This window comes from Rattus norvegicus, chromosome 1, assembly GCF_021556685.1.
Source record: "Rattus norvegicus strain SHRSP/BbbUtx chromosome 1, alternate assembly SHRSP_T2T, whole genome shotgun sequence".
NCBI classification, from domain to species: Eukaryota; Metazoa; Chordata; class Mammalia; order Rodentia; family Muridae; genus Rattus; species Rattus norvegicus.
The window spans coordinates 247,354,626-247,375,002 of NC_141534.1; the positions used below are offsets into that span (position 1 = coordinate 247,354,626).

The window sequence follows — 20,377 nt, forward strand, 5'->3', positions numbered from 1 at the left end:
CACTTCCTACCATCCCTCCTCCTCCTTTTTTCTCCTGCCTAGCATGGTGCAGACCCTACAAAGAAAAATAGAGATGGTAATACTCCTCTGGATCTCGTTAAAGATGGAGACACAGATATTCAAGATCTACTTAGAGGAGATGCAGCCTTACTAGATGCTGCCAAGAAGGGTTGTTTAGCCAGAGTGAAGAAATTATCTTCACCTGATAATGTAAATTGCCGTGATACCCAAGGTCGACATTCTACACCTTTGCATTTGGCAGGTAAATGAGGGAAACTAGATTTAATGATGACATCTAAGATTGTTTTTATTTTATTTACTTTTTGGTGGGAGGTGGTGTGGGATCAGAGAACTTCTTGCTAGAGCCTGGCCTTCCATCATGTGGGTTCCAGGGACCAAGTTCAGGCTTGTCAGGCTTAGCAGCAGGTACATTTACCTGCTGAGCTGTTTTATCAGGCCTATAAGTTATTTTTCCTTTCACTCTTGCTTAAAATGTTTCCTCTAAGTAAATTTGAAAGACGCAAATCAAATTCTCTGTCAAAGCTGTCATTCTATCCTAGTATGTGTGTTTATGCTTAAGCCATTATTTGAGCTTTACTTTCTGTAGTACTGATTATTTGAGTATGTACAGTTGGTGGAGTGGTAGGTGTCACATGCCTTTGATCCCAGCATTCAGGGGAGTGATGGGGGACCAGTGGATCTCCTAACTGGATGCCAGCCTGGTCTACAGAATTTCAGGACAGCTAGAACTGCACAGAGAAGACCCGTCTCAACAAAAGTGTGAAGAGCAGTAGAGGAAAACACTGTGTTTACCTTTCACTCACAGGACTCACCCACATATACACTCACAAATACTGTACCTTGTGACAACTTTAGTGCTTTAAATCCTTCATAGGGGTGACATGTGCATTAAAATTAGCATGATAAAACTTAAAACCATTAGAGAAATTACAAACTTACTTTCTATCTATGATTATGTGTCTAGAGATAATTTGCCATAGAGAGCTTGCTGAGCTGACTGACAAGGTCATAGATTGTGTCATGCTTCCAAAGCAGTAAGCTTATTCTTTGGTTTTAACAATGCTAAGCTCTGTCTTCAGACTGAATCTTGTCTCTGCAACTTCCTGAGAACGGATGCTTCCTGTTTGCCCATAGATGATTGCAGATGCCTATGATTTTTGACCCTCAGATCATATGCTTGAGTTTAGCATGTTATATGTAACAATCACGAAAACAAGGCCTTTAATAGGGAAATTTTAAATGGAAAGATAGGCAAATCTTTCAGCAATTTGGTAGGTCTCCAAAAACAATGGCTAACAATAGAAGCTTCTAACATTTTAGTCCACTGGAAGATTTTTTTTTCCAGAAGTAAAATATTAATAGCTTCAGATTTATATAAAATTTACTAATATCTATTTATAAATATTTAGGTATATGGGTGATAATGTGATTTTGCTACATTTACTAGTGAAAGTGATGTTGCTTTTTTTCCCCTGAATTAGCTGGTTATAATAATTTGGAAGTTGCTGAATATTTGTTGCAACATGGAGCTGATGTGAATGCCCAGGACAAAGGAGGACTCATTCCATTACATAATGCAGCATCATATGGAGTAAGTTCTTCTCTCTTATCTTGAAGAGCCTAAATGATTTTCAAAGTGGATATCACACAGTTCACATGGAATTTTGTGTTGCTTCTTGTTTGACAAAGAATTAAGTAAGACATTATATAACACAGATGTTCAAATCTGTATAAGTATGTTATGTGACATGGCCATGTATTTCTGTTTTTCATTGTAGTATCCTTGGCACCTGTCTCTTATTTGATGAAATACTGGGGTGTCGGTGTGTGCGTGCGTACGTGTGTGTGTGTGTGTGTGTGTGTGTGTGTGTGTGTGTGTGTGTGTGTGTGTGTCAGAAAATCCATAGGTTTCATAGGAATCTTTAGAGATTGTTACTGATTTCCAGCAACCCCGAAGGTTCTGATCAGCATTGGCCATTGTTGGTGGTCTAGTTTGAGTGAGGAAGTTGCCAGTTTGTAGATTGATATTCACCAGTTATAAGAATTAGTTAGTTCGAGGTTGGGGATTTAGCTCAGCGGTAGAGCACTTGCCTAGCAAGCGCAAGGCCCTGGGTTCGGTCCCCAGCTCCGGAAAAAAAAAAAAAAAAAAAAAAAAAGAATTAGTTAGGGGCTGGAGAGATGGCTCAGTGGTTAAGAGCACTGCTGACTGCTCTTCCAGAGGTCCTGAGTTCAATTCCCAGCAACCACATGGTGGCTCACAACCATCTGTAATGGGATCTGATGCCCTCTTCCAGTGTGTCTGAAGACAGCTACAGTGTACTTACATATAAATAAATAAATAAATAAATAAATAAATAAATAAATAAATAAATAAATAAATAAATCTTTTTTAAAAAAAAAAAAAAGGAATTAGAGACCATGGAGTTGTATACTAGAATACTGAACTGTGATTTTGAAGCAACTACCCGTAAAGTGCAGTGCTGAGAAGAAATAGCTTTCTTTTTCATTCTAGAATACACTTGAAAATAAGACAGTAGGCATAGAGCTGGGTTTGGTTTTGAGGTTTGTTTTTTGTTTTTTGGGGTTTTTTTTTTTTTTTGGTTTTGTTTGTTTGATTCAGACAGGCAAGGCCTCTCTACACAGCCCTGGCTGTCCTAGAACTCACTATGTAGACCATGCTGGCCTTGAACTCAGATATCTGCCTGTCTCTGCCTCCTGAGTGCACAGCCAGCTCAAAACCAGTTTCTTAAGAAGGAAGGTTTCGTAAAAATTTCCACCTGTAACAGGACTGTTTTCTCTTGCAGCATGTAGACGTAGCAGCTTTACTGATAAAGTACAATGCGTGTGTCAATGCCACGGACAAATGGGCTTTCACACCGTTACATGAAGCAGCCCAAAAGGGACGGACACAGCTTTGTGCTTTATTGTTGGCCCATGGAGCTGATCCTACTCTTAAAAATCAAGAAGGACAAACACCTTTAGACTTAGTTTCAGTAAGTGATGGGCTCTTTGAAAAATCAGAAAGTTCACATGACATGTATAAAATGTCTGCATAGTGAATGTGGTTTTAGCCCAAATTTAAATTTAGGAATCGTTTGGTACTGTGATATATATAAATAATAGAGTTATTTAATCAGTTATTGTATACTAAGTAAATACTTTATATGTGGGAAAGCAAACAGTAGTTGAGAAACAACAGGCCCAGGTCCTCTGTAAATGCTGTTACAGTGCATGGTGTTCTAGGCTGAAGTCTTACCAACTTCCCCAGTTAAGTGCATTGCCTTAAAGGTGTTGCAAAGCCTGCTGCTAGCAGAGACTATCCTTCCTCACTACTTGCCACTGTTGTTGCACACCCTGCAAGCCTGCTAAGCTGATGGCTCAGCTGCTAAGTCTAACAGGCCTGAGTTTCATTCCTGGACCCATCTAATAGAAGAGAATTACCTCCCACAAGTTGACCTCCACATATGCATCTTGGCACACATGAACCTGTACACATATATGCACACAAAATAAATAAAATTAATGCTTAATTTTTAATTTTTTTATTATTTTTAGGGTTTGTAAAATAAGCTGTAGGTGTTTCTTTCTCCATGGCTGTTTACAAAGGAGCCTCCTTTGTAACTCCCAAACCGGTGCCAGTCACCGTCTGCCCCTGAGGCCATTAACCAGAGCAGTAAGGTAGAGGGAAGCCAAGTTCTGTCCTCCCTGGATCTTTGAGACAAGCTCTTATTCTGAAGTCCTGACTGTCCTGCAACTTGTCTTTAAGGCTGGCCTGGAGTCTCACACCTATCCTTTTATTCCTAAGGGGTGTGTGTGTGTGTGTGTGTGTGTGTGTGTGTGTGTGTGTGTGTGTGTGCATGCACGTGCGCACTTTTATGTGTACCACTTGCATGCTGGTGCCAGCAGAGGCCAGGGAGTGTCAGATCCTCTGTAACTGTAGTTGATGTGCTTCCTGGAAACCAAATCTGAGTCCTCTGGGAGAAAAGCGTTTATTCTTAACTATTGAGCCATCTCGGGCCCTTTGCATGCATCTCTGGCTTGCCTCCTGGGTGTGCTGAGATTATAGCCATGTGCCACCACACCCTGCAAGAAGCATTTTGAGTTTGAAAAGATAGTGTGTTCTATGGAGAGAGATTGCATTATTCCAACCAACTGACCAAGAACCTGATTAGGTTTGTCTGCATTCAGATTTAAAGCGATGTTTCCACACCATACCATATTTGCATGAGGGTTTCTTGGAAATGTCTCTTTGGTTCTAGTTTAGAAGTAAGCTGTATTTGTTCCTCCCAAACACTGATTCAGCCGATAGGTTTAGTGGCAAGGAAGATAGAAAGCTATAGACCACGTGCACAGAGCCTGAGGAGATGGACCACTGAGTAAAACACTTGTTGCACAAGTGTGAGACCTTGAGGTTGAATTCCTAGAACCCGTGTAAGTTCTGGATGCATAGTATGAACATATGTGGGAGAAAGGAGGCAGAGATAGGCATCCTCTGGAAACCCAGGGGCCAGCTAGCCTGGCATCACAGTGATGAGACCATCTCAGAAGTGAGAACCAACACCTTCGCCCCCTTTAACCTCCATGTGCACTGATTTGCACACTCATACATAAATACAAATTATACATATGCCCACAGAATAACATTTTAAAGATGGTTTTGAGAGAGTGAAAGCCAGCATGAGCCTTAGAGTGAAATAGGTGTGACCTACTGCTCTAGCCTCTGCCACTTAAAGTTGCAGTCTTTTTTTTTTTTTTTTATTCATTTATTATATATGAGTACACTGTAGCTATCTTCAGATACACCAGAAGAGGGCATCGGATCTCTTTACAGATGGTTGTGAGCCACCATGTGGTTGCTGGGAATTGAACTCAAGACCTCTGGAAGAGCAGTCGGGTGCTCTTAACCGCTGAGCCATCTCTCCAGCCCAAAGTTGCAGTCTTACTAGTTGCCCAGCCTCTACAGTTTAGAAGCAACATCTATAAGGGATAAAATATATCCGGTTAATTAGAGAAGCATTGTAAGAATATCTAAAGCCTAAAAACAGTTCCACATAGCATAATGTGCCCAAAAAATGGTCTTTTTTATAGGTCAGCAAATACTATACACAAACTGTAAAGGTCAAAAGATGCACAAATGAGGGAAGAGAAAGATAAGGGGGTGGGCACTAAATGAATAGCCCAGAAACATCCCCGTTAGTGATTTTTAGCTTCTCTTTAACATACTATGCCTTTATTGGAGAGAGGAGGCTGGAATGTGTTTCAGTACGCCTATAGAAGTCAAAAGGTAACTGGAGGTCTATTCTCATCGCGCCTCGTGGGTCCCAGGGATTAAACGCAGGCCATCAGGCTCAGTGGCACTGCTTTTCCACTGAGACATCTTTGTATCCCGTTACTTAGTTTCGTATTTGAGCAATGTAAATAATTGCATGTCATTAGTGGATATAACACTGAATTTGGAGGCTTTTTCGTCCTAGCAGTTTGATTAAAATTATCTTTTACAAAAAACAGGCTTTTCTGCATTTTGAATAACAAATCACTGTTTTCTAAAAATACAAATGGGTCTGTTTGCTAAAGTTCTGTACAGATTGAGTTGCTAATGTCAGAGTTAATTATAATAGGGTTGAAAGCTCGTACTTTTACATTAGTAGTTCTGTAATTAATTTTGGTGCCTTTCAGCCGTAATCTCAGAGTTGCCATTTTGTTCCTCCTACTTGGCACCATTCGGCAGTTTCTTTGTTCAATGGCATGTGGTCTGGAAAGGGTGTTCTGAATCGTGCTTTCCATTTAATGACAATCGAGCTAGCTGGGTATCAGCCTGTTTGTTTCACTTTTAAGATTTTCTAGTGTTTCTCAGTGTCAAATGGTAATAGGCCTGGTGTGAATTTGCTAGGTTTTATCCTATTTTTATCGCATCTTATCAGGCATAGAAGAATTGTAAACCATGTTTATGACAGATTTTGTTTCCTTATACTGTATCCTAGGCAGATGATGTCAGCGCTCTCTTGACAGCAGCCATGCCCCCCTCTGCTCTGCCTACGTGCTATAAACCTCAAGTGCTCAGTGGCGTGAGGAGCCCCGGAGCCACTGCAGACGCCCTGTCTTCAGGTCCGTCCAGTCCATCCAGCCTTTCTGCAGCCAGCAGCCTCGACAACCTCGCTGGCAGTTTTTCTGAACTGTCTGCAGTAGTTAGCTCAAGTACAACGGAAGGTGCTACCGGTTTGGAAAGAAAAGAGGGTGAGAGTTTATATAAATAACTGTAACTCACATTGTAGCTCCATGTTTGTCATTTAAAGTGGTAAAAACTGTCCTTTAAATCTTAAATACAACTTTTAAATGAAGTAATTAAAATATCCTAGGAATATTCACCCTTTATTTTCTTCTATTAGTAATATAAATGGGACTCCTACAGAAATTTCTTTCAAATCAAAAACTGATGAATGTGGTGTTAACTGACATTAATTTATTGTTTGCTGTTTTGTGTGCACAAGCGTGCATGTGTCCAAACCTGTGCTGTGCAATGTATGTGGAGATTAGAGGACAACTCTATGTCAAAGGTTCTTCATTTGTTTTTTGTTTGTTTCATTTTGGTTTTTTCATACAAGAGTGTCTATGGGTCAGTATCCCTGACTGTCCTGGAATTTGTTCAGTCCAGCGATTGACCTCAGGTTGCCAGGCTTGTGTAGCCAATGCCTTACTAAGCCGTCTTACCAGACCTGACCCATTCTTTAGATGTCAGCCTTTACCTGTCACATTCATCGTACTCTATACAATATCGTAAAGCTTTCTTTTATAACTTTGAAAGACTTGATCTTGAAAGATTCGTTTTTAAAGATGAGGCTAAAAGTAAATTTTTAAATGGAAACAAAATGAAAAATACTTAAAGTTGAGAAAGTACATGGCCAGGTAAATGTTTAAACTGAGCATGATAACATACACTGTACAGTGGATTTCTGAATTTGAGGCCAGCATAGCAAGCATAGAGTTCTAGGGTAGCCAGGACTGCACAGTGGGACCCTGCCTTAGAAAGAAAAGTTAGTACTTTGGCTGCACAGTAGATTCTCAGGTCTTTTATATTTACAATGTTGTACAATATTCTGATGTGAAATTTTATTCCTCCCAGATTCAGGAATAGATTTTAGTATAACTCAGTTCATAAGGAACCTTGGACTTGAGCATTTAATGGACATATTTGAGCGAGAACAGGTAAGTAGGTGAATTCTATTGTTTGGTTTAGTGTTTAATAGAAAAATCTAGAAAATACTTGAAGTTAATTAAATCTTCTAAGCTATTGAGAGATTTTTCTGTAGGCTGTTTGTTAATCCTGGACTCCGAACCCTGGGCCTCCTGGATGCTATGTGAACTGTGTAGTGGTGTTCTGTCTACTGCAGCTTTGAGAGCTTTTTGAGACTAGAAATCAGTCACTTTCTGATACGGCTTGACCTTGGAGTCTCACTTAGCTCATTATCTAACTCTTGTACTGATAAGTAGAGATAAATAAGAGCATTCTCCTAAATAACATGGTCTGACTCCGTCCTTTCCTGCCTACTGTGGACAGGAATATGAATGTGCCAGCCATATCATTGAGCCTTTCTGGGTAGTCCCAATTTAAAGTATCCATCAGAGGGTTGGGGATTTGGCTCAGTGGTAGGCGCAAGGCCCTGGGTTCGATCCCCAGCTCTGAAAAAAAGAATAGAAAAAAAAAAATAAATAAAGTATCCATCAGAATACATGTATTTATTCCTTCTAAAAGTCACTTAGTGTATATGAGTGTTTTACCTGCATGTATGTATACAACATGCATGCCTGGTACTCGTGGAGGTCAGAAGAGGATGTCAGATCCCTTGGAACTAGAGTTCCAAATGGTTGAGAGCCAGCGTGTGGTACTGGGAGCCAAACCCTAATCTTCTGACAGAGCAGGTAGCCCTGGCTTTCTCTAGCCCTGCACCCTCTGACAGACCGCGCTCTGAGCTGTCTCACTGGACCCTACAGTATTTACAGTTTGTTGCCGTTGCTGTCCTGATTGTTCACAGAATGAGTTTTATAAATGTGCATAACCTGCAATTTAGTTAGGGAGGTAGAAGAGAAACAGGAGACATTACAGTCCTACGAAGATTTTGATAAAGCTAAAGGAGAAGAAGATTACTCTTACTGGGCATCTTAGGGATGGCTTTTTAGAAGCTGTGTAATGAAACAGGATTAATGCTTTCAACTTGAGGAAGCCGAACAGTGATGCAGGGGTCCTTGAGGAACCATGCAAGCGCTCTCTGTGTAAAGGGCTAGCCGTATGGAGCAATGTGTGGAAGTACAGTAGAAAGATGAGTATGAAAGGGTGTTTATGACCCAACGTGTTTTGTTCCAACTTTTTGAGTTTAATAAGTGACTTGTTTTCTATTTTGCTTTTTAAAATACTGTGAAATGGGGCTGGTGGGTAACAACTGTCTTCTGTAATGCCAGGGGTGGGGGGGAGTGATGGGCTCTTTTGGCTGAAGGGTAGATAATACATGCGCAAACAGACAAACTTTCATATTATAAAATGTATCATTGAGACTGTCAGTATATGACTGTCTACCGAACGAGCCAGCATTCTGAACCGTTTGGATGTCTGTTCTAAGATCACCTTGGATGTACTGGTTGAGATGGGCCACAAAGAGCTGAAAGAGATTGGAATCAGTGCGTATGGACATCGACACAGGCTCATTAAAGGGGTCGAAAGACTGATCTCTGGACAACAAGGTACCTCATTTTAATAACTGGTTGACAGTTTGTTTATATGAAGGCAACCCTCAGTATAATACTTCAGAGGTCTGTGAGAAGCTCTCTAAACAGGACGAGTACCAGTAGGGGTTTGAACATAATGCGGCCTTGCTAATAAGACCTAAAACTTCCCGACACTGCTACTGCCAATGATATGACCTAAAGTAAAGTCTCTTGGTTCATGCACAAATTTTAGGATTATTTTAGCTCTTGGGAGTCGGAGGGTATAATTAGAAGTTAACCTAGGTCTAAAGTGTTCTGAATTTAAATGATCTGGAGCATAGATATCTCTTTCTCATATTCACATGGCTAGGTAATGATTAAGACAGTTCATAAGAATGTTTTCTATAGCTAAATTTTCAACAGCATGGGGGAAAGTCCTAAAAACGAATATTTTATAATGTTTAGCTTAAGAAAAATGCAAATTACATTCCCTCAACAGGTGTTAGCACTTGTATGTACCAGAGTTAGGTAAAAATTGTGAATTAGGGGCTGGAGAGATGGCTCAGCGGTTAAGAGCACCCAACTGCTCTTCCAGAGGTCCTGAGTTCAATTCCCAGCAACCACATGGTGGCTCACAACCATCTGTAAAGATATCTGATGCCCTCTTCTGGTGTATCTGAAGATAGCTACAGTGTACTTATATATAATAAATGGATAAATAAATCTTTAAAAAAAAAATTGTGAATTACTCTAGTAGTCAAAAAAATCACATTTTACCTTTATTGAACAGAAATGGTGATTTATCATAATGCTGATACAGCACTCAGGGATGTGAAGTGGTGCAGCCACTATGCACAGCAGTGAAACTAAATACCATCATGATATAGCACGACCACCCCTGGGTATGTAATAAAGGGGGCACAACAGCTGCATATCCATATTTACAGCTGCACAGTTCACAGGGACTAGGAAATGGAGCCAGCTTATATGTCCATCAACAGGTGAATAGACAAAATGTATACATACATACATACATACATACATACACATACATACATACGATGGGATTCTAGTCAGTTGTGGTAAATGAAATTATGACATTTGCAGGAAATTAGATCACACTGAATGTTATTATATTAAATAAAAATAAGCCAGACTCGGATAAATACCATTTGTTTTCTCATTGGAGCACAGATTTAAATCTGTGTGCGTGGCATAGAAGTAGAAAAGGGATGATGGGAAGGGGGAGGAACCAGAGGATAGTGGAGTACGTGTTACATAAAACCAGAAAAGGATCTGGGTGGTGGTGGTGCATACCTTTAATCCCAGCACTTGCACAGAGGCAGACACGTCTCTTTGAGTTTGATAGAGTGAGTTCTTAGACAGCCAGGACAACACAGAGAAATCCCGTCTTCAAAAACCACTACCACCACCACCACCACCACCCCAAAAAAAGAGAAAAATAAGGGGGAAACAGCAGAAAGGGGGGAGACTGCTTGAAAATAGTAAAGAGCTGCAAGAGAGAGGAGGGACAGAAAAGGACTTAGGTGAGGAAAGGAAGGACAGAGTGTGACAATGTGTGCTTAGTGCTTGTGAAGGGCTGGAGTAGAACCTGTCACTTGGTTTGCCAATCAAAACAGGAGGTATGCACCTAAAATTGAAAAAAATCTATTTGTAAAATGAAGAGAGTTTTCAGGGTGTGTTAGAGATGTGTACTGGCCAGGAATGGGCTTCAGAATTATTATTTTGTGTGTATGTGTGAGCACCACCTGCATTTAATACCAGAGAAAGCCAGAAGAGGGTGTCAGATACTCTGGAACAACAGAAGACTTTGGATTGAGTCCCACTACCCACATGGCTGTTTACAACTCTGTAATTCGAGTTTCAGGGTGTCCTTTTCTGGCCTTTGAAGAAATTCACATGTACACCCACAAACATACACATAAAGTGAAATGAATCCCAGGCCAGAGAGATGGCTCAGTGAAGAGAACTGGCTGCTCTTCCAGAGATCCTGAGTTCAATTCCCAGCAACCACATGGTGGCTCACAACCATCTGTAATGGGATCTGATGCCCTCTTCTGGTGTCTGAAGACAGCTACAGTGTACTCATATAAATAAATAGATAAATGCATTTTTTTTAAAGAGGAATCTTAAAAAAAAATAAGTGTGCAGACATGAGAGCTGCAGATGGCTTAGTGTTTAAGAGTACTGGTTACATAATATGAGAGCCAGAGTTTAGATATCAGAACCCATATAACAATAGAAAACTAGATGACTGCCTCTGACTCAACTCTGAGGGATCTGAAGATACCCTCTGGCTTCTGTGCACACAGACTAGTCGTCTGAATATCATGGGTTTGATCCTGATTAGTAGGGAAAACTGGTGCAGTCCAGATGAAGCCTGTGTTAGTTCTAAGCTCTGACAGTTGTAGTGTCTGTTAGAACACTGTATAGCCCTGAGGAAAGTTGGGTGTGGGTGTGTGCCAGAGCTGTCTGCACTTCTGCAACCTATAAAGCTAAGTCATTATGATGTGAGGATTTCTGGGAACTAATAGCATCACATAAATAAATCATCTCATTATTTTCCGTTCTTGCTGATTTTTTGGTAGTTTCTTTACTTGTAAATTTTATTTCATAGGTCTTAATCCATATTTAACTCTAAACAACTCTGGTAGTGGAACAATTCTCATAGATCTGTCTCCTGATGATAAAGAATTTCAGTCTGTGGAAGAAGAGGTATGTTCATCACGCTTAAATAAGTGGATGAGATGGATCGAACCACCATACTGTTGACTCAGTCGCTGTTTCCTTGGACATGCATTTTGTTTTTTAAAATGTCTCTTAACCACCTTGAAAATTTGAAAGTATTTATAATGAAACTCTCATTAATCTTATTTAGGTACTTAAATTGTTATTTCAGTTCAGGTTGAACCAGAATTTTGTTGGAAAGAAGGTTGCTGTCATTTGAAAATAACGCTAGTTTTCACTCCCTCTGAAGCAGCTTCAGAGTGAGGGGTCTCAGCCAGGACTCAACATTTAGATAATATTTTTATGAGAAACTTTCTTTCCAAAGAATTCTTAATCCACTGAAATCTTTGAAGAATACCCTCCCAATCCATCCCCTACCCCACCCCCATCCCCATCTTGTGGTTTTATTGAAACAGGGTCTCATTATGTTGCCCTGTCTGTCTTGGAACTCACTGTGTAGGCCATGTTGACCTCAAACTCGAAGCTCCACCTCCCTATACCTTCTCAGTGGTTTTTATTAAGGGTTGTACACTATTACACCCAGCCGAATCGTCCTCTTTACACTTTGATGTACACATACCTTATCTGTATGTTAAGCACAGATAGAAAATTGAATGAAATTTAGTTCTTTAACTCATAATCCCAAGAAAATGCATGTTGTGTTTTATTAGGCTTTTTTTTTTTTTTTTTTTTTTTTTTTGAGCTGAGGACCGAACCCAGGGCTAATATTAGCACAGATGAGTCACTGTTTTGATTTTATGTTTAACGTTTTTACATTCTCTTTTATAGTGGTTTATATCATGTAACTTTTCAGCTGTAAACATGTTTTCAACTATATAACTATAAATATCTTTAGATATACTCATGGTAATCCCAATATTCAAGAGGAAGAGGCAAGTTTATGGATCTATGACTTCAGGGTCAGCCTGGTCTACAGAGCAAGTTTCAGGACAGCCAGGGCTACACAGAAGAATCCTGTCTCAAAAGAAGAAAAAAGAGCACATAAATTTATAGAATTATGTTCTTTCAAGAAAAATATTAAAACTTATCTTGAATTCTCAGAAATAGTATCAAATGAATTTAAAACAAAACATGAGTCAGAAAAGACAAAACTAGGGGTTGGGGATTTAGCTCAGTGGTAGAGCGCTTGCCTAGGAAGCGCAAGGCCCTGGGTTCGGTCCCCAGCTCCGAAAAAAAAGAACCAAAAAAAAAAAAAGAAAAGACAAAACTAATGTGTATGTTTTAAATGGCTTTCCATCAGATGCAAAGTACTGTTCGAGAGCACAGGGATGGAGGTCACGCAGGCGGCATCTTCAACAGATACAGTATTCTCAAGGTAACATGACCAGAAGGAGGTTTCCAAACCAAGACTGATTTCCACAGCCTGGAGTCTTAAGAAAGGTTGAGGAGAACATAGTGATGTCTAATACAATAGCTTTCTAACATGGCTTCATGGACTATAGAGGGGGAGACTGTCCTCCAAATTTTAACTTCTCAAAAACTCTGTTCATTTTTGGGGCAGAATATCACTGTCTACCTAGGCTAGTCTGGAATTTGAGTCTCTTGCCTCAGGCATTCTCGTCCTGGGGCTCAGACTGTGGGCCACCATGCCCGACATCTGTAAAGATTCTTCTATTTTAGGTCAGACATGGTAGCTCACAGCAGTGGGGGACATCCTGGCAGATCTCGGGTTTGGAGACGGCCTTGTCTACAGAGCAAGTTCCAGGACATCCAGGGCTACACAGAGAGCTATCTCAAAAAAAAAAAAAAAAAAAAAGAAGAAGAAATAAAAATGATTGAACAGGGGGCTGGAGAGATGGCTCAGCGGTTAAGAGCACTGACTGCTCTTCCAGAGGTCCTGAGTTCAAATCCCAGCAACCACATGGTGGCTCACAACCATCTGCAACACAGATTCCCTCTTCTGGTGTGTCTGAAGAGAGTGACAGGGTACTCACTTATATAAAATAAATAAAATCTTAAAAAAAAAAAGATTGAACAGTATCAGTATTCCATGAATGAAGTAGATGTGGTTAATGAACTAAAGCTTACTTAGTGTGCTGTGGTTCTGTTACTACCATGAGGTTCTTTAGGCAAGGAGGAGTCACTTAAGCGTGAAATGGAGAGGCTGATTTCTAAATGTCCTCATTCAATATGAAAGGAATCCATTTCAGTACAGTATTTAATGATTCTCTGTGTGTGCTAGAATAGCTTTACTTTTGTTATATTTTATACATAAATAAGGCTGGTTTATACCAGCTATGGTTCTTGATTACATCTGTTATCCATATTTTGAGTCATTTTGTGGGGTTTTTATGTTTGTTTGAGCTAATACTAAAACTGAAATTCTCATGCTTCCTTTAGGGACCACCAGGGGGCTGTAGCACTTAGTGCTAGAAATGTCCATTTTTACCATAGTGATTCTCCAAATGAGACCAGCTTTCATCTTTAAATCTTCTCCAGATGAAAGTGGGGACTGGCAGGGAAACAGAGTAATAGGAAAAAAGCAGGGTGATGTGTGGTGGGTGGTCATTTCAAATCATGTTCACGGTGTTCTGAGTTGGATAGTCAGGAGAACAGGATGCTGGGCCTGGTCTCATGCTTCTACAAAACTTAGTATGGCTCAAGTATTTTAGTAACAACTTAGTGGTGATTTTTATTTAGCTTCCTATTGTAAGTAATTTAAAGTTGAAGTATTTCACGCAACTTTCAAATATTCGTGACCCCTTCTTGGCCACATGTAGTCTTTCTTTCTCTTTGAAAAACAGTGTTGCATGTATATGAACTCCTACACACACACAATTGCATGTACACAACCACATATATGTGGAGGTCGAAGGACAACTTATGGGAGATGATTCTTCTTTTAGTCTGTGGTTTTTTGGGTTTTTGTTTTGGTTTTGGTTTTGGGTTTTGGGGTTTTTTTTGTTTTGTTTTTTTGTAAGATAAAAGGTAGTGTTAACTTTTCTGGTTTTTATAGATTCAGAAGGTTTGTAACAAGAAATTGTGGGAAAGATATACACACCGGAGAAAAGAAGTTTCTGAAGAAAACCACAACCATGCAAATGAAAGAATGTTATTTCATGGTAAGTTTTTACACTGCTCTAAGAGTGTAGCTTGTGTCCTCTTAATAAAGCTAACATTTCTGTAACTTACATTCGTGTTCATATCCTCAGTTACTTTTGTGTTAATATTCCTTAAAACGAACATTTTTATAAATTAAGATTACCCTGTTGGTGGCCAGTAAAATGGCTCATTATAAAGCCTTGCCACATGAACCTAATGACCTGAGTTCTGTCCCCAAAATCTATGCTGGGAAGAGAGAAGTAAGTTCTGAAACAGTGGCACACTTATGCAAAACCCCACACACACCCAACACTGGGTCTCATATGCTTATGCTCAGTGCAGTTTTGGCTAAGCCTCTGAGCAAGGAGAGGAGGGGGCAGCATGTGCCTGTGGAATGTTCCGTAGCAGATGATGGAGGAGAAGTGGCCCAGGAAAAGAAGAGAGCATGGCAGGCTGCTCAGGCCCTTCTGGTTATCTAGAGAAAGCACAGAGGTCAAGCATGCTTGCAAGACCTGACTGATGTCTTAGCCTTACTGTATGCCATGAGCTGGGAGCCCTTGGTCCAGAGTTTGTATGTTACTGGAAAGCAGTAACTTTTGCATTAGAATTTCAAAAAATGTGTTGTTATTCTAATTGAGTCTATCTGTTGGCATATGAACCACTACCCTATTGGAATCATTAATCCCAACCTAAGGAATTCTTAGCTCTAAAGATGCAAGCTAGCATCTACAGAGATGATTTGTCAATAAAGAGCAAATATTGCTGGAAACGTTAACTTGTCTGGGGCCTTGGTTCTGTTTTGTGGACTGTGTTGCCTGTCTGTCTTCAGGGTCTCCCTTTGTGAATGCGATAATCCATAAGGGCTTTGATGAGAGGCACGCCTACATAGGGGGCATGTTTGGAGCTGGGATCTATTTTGCTGAGAACTCTTCCAAAAGCAATCAGTATGTGTATGGGATTGGAGGTGGCACTGGATGTCCAGTTCACAAAGACAGATCGTGTTACATTTGTCACAGGTGAGAGATTATTACTTATTTCGATAGTAATTAGATCAGAACTAATTACATATTTGAGAAACATGGAGGGCAAGACAAACCTGATAACTTGAGGGATGCATTAAACTTTGAATACTTGGTTCTCCACACAGAATGCCAAGGGGAGCCAGGAAGATAGTGCACGACCACTGCCTGGCTCTGTTGACAGAGATGGAAGTGTGGGAGTTGAAGGGGGCCTAAGCCCTATCTCCGGCAGGAAAACACAGCCAGGCATACTGGGACATGCCTTTAATTCCAGCACGCTTCCTCTCTCTCTCTCTTCTCTGTCTGTCTCTCATGCATGAACACGATGTGTGGGGGTTGGGGGAGGGTGTTGAGACACACTATCTAGGCTGTCCTGGAACTCAGTGTATTGCACAAGCTGGCCCCAGACCTGAAGTGATCCTCCTGCCTTGGCCTCCTGCATGCTAGGATTCACTGTGCCCAACTTGTTTTATTCTCACTGCCATTATTTTCCCAGTAAGTTTAGGCTTATGTTTTTTTTTTTTTTTTTGGTTCTTTTTTTCGGAGCTGGGGACCGAACCCAGGGCCTTGCGCTTCCTAGGCAAGCGCTCTACCACTGAGCTAAATCCCCAGCCCCTAGGCTTATGTTTTATATTAGGAAGTTCCTTTCTGGGTATGAATTACTACCATTTCTGTTTTGAGTCACAAGTCCATACTATTTAGGGGACTAAAGAGTTTCAAATTCTGTAAATTGAATGCTTAAAAGTCTTCTGTGGGGGTTGGGGATTTAGCTCAGTGGTAGAGCTCTTGCCTAGCAAGCACAAGGCCCTGGGTTCGGTCCCCAGCTCCGAAAAAAAAAAAAAAAATAAGCAGTGTTCTTCTACTCCCCCTAACATGTTGTTGGGATACAGTCCTTATGTAGTTATGTGCGTCTGATCTGTTTTCGGGGTGACATTTTCCTTTTCGTGTTTTAGGCAGCTGCTCTTTTGTCGCGTGACCTTGGGAAAGTCTTTCCTGCAGTTCAGTGCAATGAAAATGGCGCACTCTCCTCCCGGCCATCACTCAGTCACTGGCCGGCCCAGTGTGAATGGCCTAGCTTTAGCTGAATATGTTATTTACAGAGGAGAGCAGGTAATTCACTTGTACTTGTCATCTTCGACGCTGCATGGCTCTTACATGGACAGGACATGTTACCTTAACTGCATTTGGGTAGGTGGGGGTTGGGCGTAATAACTTCAGGCTTGAAAGTTTGTAAATAAAATGTTTGTCATAAGATTTTCAGAATAGTGCTGGAGAGATGCTCAGTGGTTAAGAGCACAGGATGTGCTTCCAGATTGCCCAGGTTTAATTCCCAGCACCCACACACAGCTCACAGTAGTCTGTAACTCCAGTTCCAGCGAATCTGACACCCTCAAACAGACATACATGTAGGGAAAACACTGACACATAAACTAAAAAAAATAATTATTTTAAAAAATATTTTCAAAGTCAGAGAAGAACCATTGATGTATCTAACGTATTCAGTTTTTCAGTCAATACTGGATCTTTCTCCCTTTTTTTTTTCTGTAAAATATAGCAATGATGTATAATAATTTCCTGCAGTAATTGACAAAGACTTTTAAAAAGCCAGTGTAAAGCAGCATTCTAAATCAAAGTAGGTAGCAGAATTCCCTCGGTTACTGACAACAGACAAATGTGTATTTAAATATCACCCTAGACCTACATGCTACTGAAGGTTTGAACTGGAAGGGTGGGAGTCACGAAGGGGGTGGGGAGGAGTTAGAGAAATATCCCTGGGGAGTTGGGGTGTACAGGACTGAAGGGAAGCAATGCTATTCAAGGGCATCTTAACCTGCAAGAAAACACTCTTTCCAACATTTAAACTCACCTTTCTTTTCCAGGCTTACCCTGAATATCTAATTACTTACCAGATTGTAAGGCCTGAAGGTATGGGTGATGGCTGAAACCAGTTCTCCCAAACATAGTGTCCTGAAGCGCTGACGGCCTCTTAAGTTTCACTCCTTGGCGGGAAAAGATTCATCCTGACTACAGGCCTGTGGCAGAAACAAAATGTGAAAGACACCTCATGTTGTGACTTGGTGAAGCTTTAACAGTGTACAGTGTTTCCGAGTGTTTCCTGTCTCAGCACTTTAACAGATGCCATTCCAGGTTCAACTGGGTCTGTCTGTCCTAAATTATAAACAGTTAACTTGAATCTTTTATACGTCATGCATTGATTCTAACAAAAATGGTAATCCCTCAACAGAACTCATTTTACTAATCAGTACTGTGTTCTTTAAAACACAGCATTTACACTGAAGACAGTTTCATTTGTAAAATGTAAATAAGAGCTTTTGTACTAGCCCGGTATTTATTTACATTGCTTTGTACTATAAACTGTTCTAGAGCTGCAGGTTTACAGAGTATTTTCATATGTGTTGCTCATCTGTGTTTCATCTGTCGTCACCTGAGTGATCGCTACGTTGGATTCCAGAGGCTGCTCAGTTGCTAACAGAGTTAGTGGGGAGACATCAACTTAATAAGTTCAATTTGCTGATGAAAGAATTTCTCTATCAATAGAAATCTTTCACGTAAGAATTTTATAAATACTCTGGGAATTTTATTGGTGATGCCTTTGTGTCTACAGGGCACACGTTCCAGAGAGCTCTGGTGTGAAGTGATGGGGGACTTGTGGCTAGAGAAGCTTTTCAATGGCCTTAAACTCTGGGTCCTGCTTGAGAGAGGTCTGAGGTTCTCAACATCAGAGCAGAGCTTCCACCAAGCTTTCAGAATGCTAAGCCCCCACTTCTCAACACTTAGTGCTCTGATCATGAATTGTGAGTGGAAGTTACATTTGGTACTGGGGAAGGCAATCATGGGTATTTCCAATCAGATCTAATTACCTTAAATCTAAAATGGAGGGGTAGGGATAGCAAGTGGGAGTGGATAGTTTTTTTACTTTCTAAGTTTTCTTGATCTTATGGTTATGTTTATAGCCAGTGTATTTATCACGAGTAAACACAACCCAAAATCATAGGTGTGAGTGTATGTGTCTGTGGGTAACCTCTGGAAAGGGCAAGCCCTGCGCTTCCTACTTCTGTCAAGGCATTCGGCCCAGTTGGAAAAACACTGTCACAGGCTTAAGTTCAGTATGGCAGCTGTGGAAGAAGTCACTTTCCATGAAAGGCCATTTTTACTGTTCTCTAACGTATCTCTAATGTAAGCCTTACACTTACTATCTTATCTTGCATTGCACAGAGATCTGTCTTACTGCACGGCAGTGCACTCAGAAATCAGAGATTTTTACCCACCTAAGCTTTTGTGAATGAGGATGTCCTCTTCACTCTCTTTACCACTTTATCTTTGTTTTATATTTGATTTGGTCTCTTAATTACCTGGTCCTTTATACAAACTTGTACATAGAGTTGCTCGAAAGTTAAGCTTAACCATCCTATGAGTTAAGAGAATTATATGTCTGGAGTTGTTCCTAAGATGTGAATTGTGGTCAAGGGTTAAGAGGTCAAATCCTAACCTGGAAATGCTTTTATACAGCTCTCTGCTAACTACAAACATCCTAAAACCATTTCTTGAATATAAAAGGAGTATGCCAAATTTTATATAAAATTTTCAGGTTCTGTAAGCTTCTGGGTTTTATAGTTAAAAGATAATGAAATTAATTGATGGGGTTTATATTTACGTACTTCTAAGGTTGGCCTATGTTACTCTGTGTATGGATCTGGAATTGTTTTTCATGTAAAATCATGGTCTGGTTATGAGCTGTGTTACCTCCTAACCCCATTGCTTACGTGTTTCCACTGTGGTCAATACGCTGGCATGGCAATGTTTATTGGGAGCTGGGAGTTTGGGGGTGTGGTTTAGTGCTTTGCATGAAATACCTTACTTTATAATGATGAAATTGCTTTTTCTTTTGCCTTGTGATTTTTTTTTTTGAAGTGAAATTTAGTTTGTGTGTGTGTGGTGATCTGCCCATCGGAGTGTCTCCTTGTATCACATTCCATGCCTCACTTAACTCTTAATAAACTGTTTACTTGTTTTATGGGTAGCATGGTAATTCATTGAGATTGCAGTCAATCGTTATTGCAAGAGAACAGAGTGTAGTTTTGAGTCTGATTGTGACAGGGTGCAACATAAATGTAAAATGTTGAATGTTGTGGCCATACTTAACTCAGTTGCTTCCTGATGAAGGTAACATGTGTCTGGGCGGCTACACCATCTAGTATGACTTTGGTAGTCCTTAAAATTCACCCATGAAATCAGTCTGCTTAACTTATAAAGAGAAATATATTTTTGGTTTTTATGTCATAAAAACATTCTTGATAAGTTTCCAAATCCCAGTTAGTCATATTTTTTTTCTCTAAAAGGAAAAAAAATTAGTGTATTTTATATTTCCATATGCTAATGACCTGTATGTAATTAGTCCTTGGTGTTCCACAAGAAGAGTCTCATCGAAGTCGATATAAGCTGCTTTACCCTCCTGCTTCTTTTAAGATGATACTGAAGTGTTTGCTTGCTATTTGCTGAGCGTGCATGCCCACGTATGATGTGTTCCAATTGTTTGCAGGTTGAGGCAAGAAAACATGCAAATAAACTTCCCAAACCTCCTAACGATTAGTTCTCTTGACTGTGCCTTTACCTCTGTCTTAGAGTTTCACTGCTGTGATGTAACAGTATGATCACAGCAGCTTGTCTGAAGGAACACATCTAATCGGGTCTGGCTTAATGGGTTCAGAGGGTCAGTGCATCATCATGGTGAAAGGCATGGCAGCACGCAGGCAGACATGGTGCTGCAGGAGCTAAGAGTTCTTGATGGGTGGGCGGCAAGGAAAGAC

The 20,377-nt window shown here is 40.3% G+C and overlaps 1 protein-coding gene across 4 annotated transcripts in view; it reads left to right on the forward strand.

Moving 5' to 3' along the window:
- Window positions 1-20,153, forward strand: part of Tnks2 (tankyrase 2) — a 53,192-nt gene extending 33,039 nt beyond the window's left edge. For 2 of the 4 annotated variants that reach the window (XM_087565117.1, NM_001107607.2), the window contains 12 exons: window positions 43-262; window positions 1,503-1,612; window positions 2,826-3,014; window positions 6,003-6,255; window positions 7,142-7,224; window positions 8,634-8,754; window positions 11,357-11,454; window positions 12,728-12,802; window positions 14,444-14,549; window positions 15,359-15,545; window positions 16,502-16,658; window positions 17,429-20,153. In XM_087565117.1, the coding sequence (XP_087421243.1) occupies window positions 43-262; window positions 1,503-1,612; window positions 2,826-3,014; window positions 6,003-6,255; window positions 7,142-7,224; window positions 8,634-8,754; window positions 11,357-11,454; window positions 12,728-12,802; window positions 14,444-14,549; window positions 15,359-15,545; window positions 16,502-16,658; window positions 17,429-17,491 (1,662 nt within the window). In that variant the 3' untranslated portion in view covers window positions 17,492-20,153. The remainder of the gene's footprint in view (window positions 1-42; window positions 263-1,502; window positions 1,613-2,825; window positions 3,015-6,002; window positions 6,256-7,141; window positions 7,225-8,633; window positions 8,755-11,356; window positions 11,455-12,727; window positions 12,803-14,443; window positions 14,550-15,358; window positions 15,546-16,501; window positions 16,659-17,428) is intronic. The other 2 variants (XM_087565123.1, XM_087565129.1) reach the window with 1 other exon arrangement.
- The last annotated feature ends 224 nt before the right edge of the window (window positions 20,154-20,377 follow it).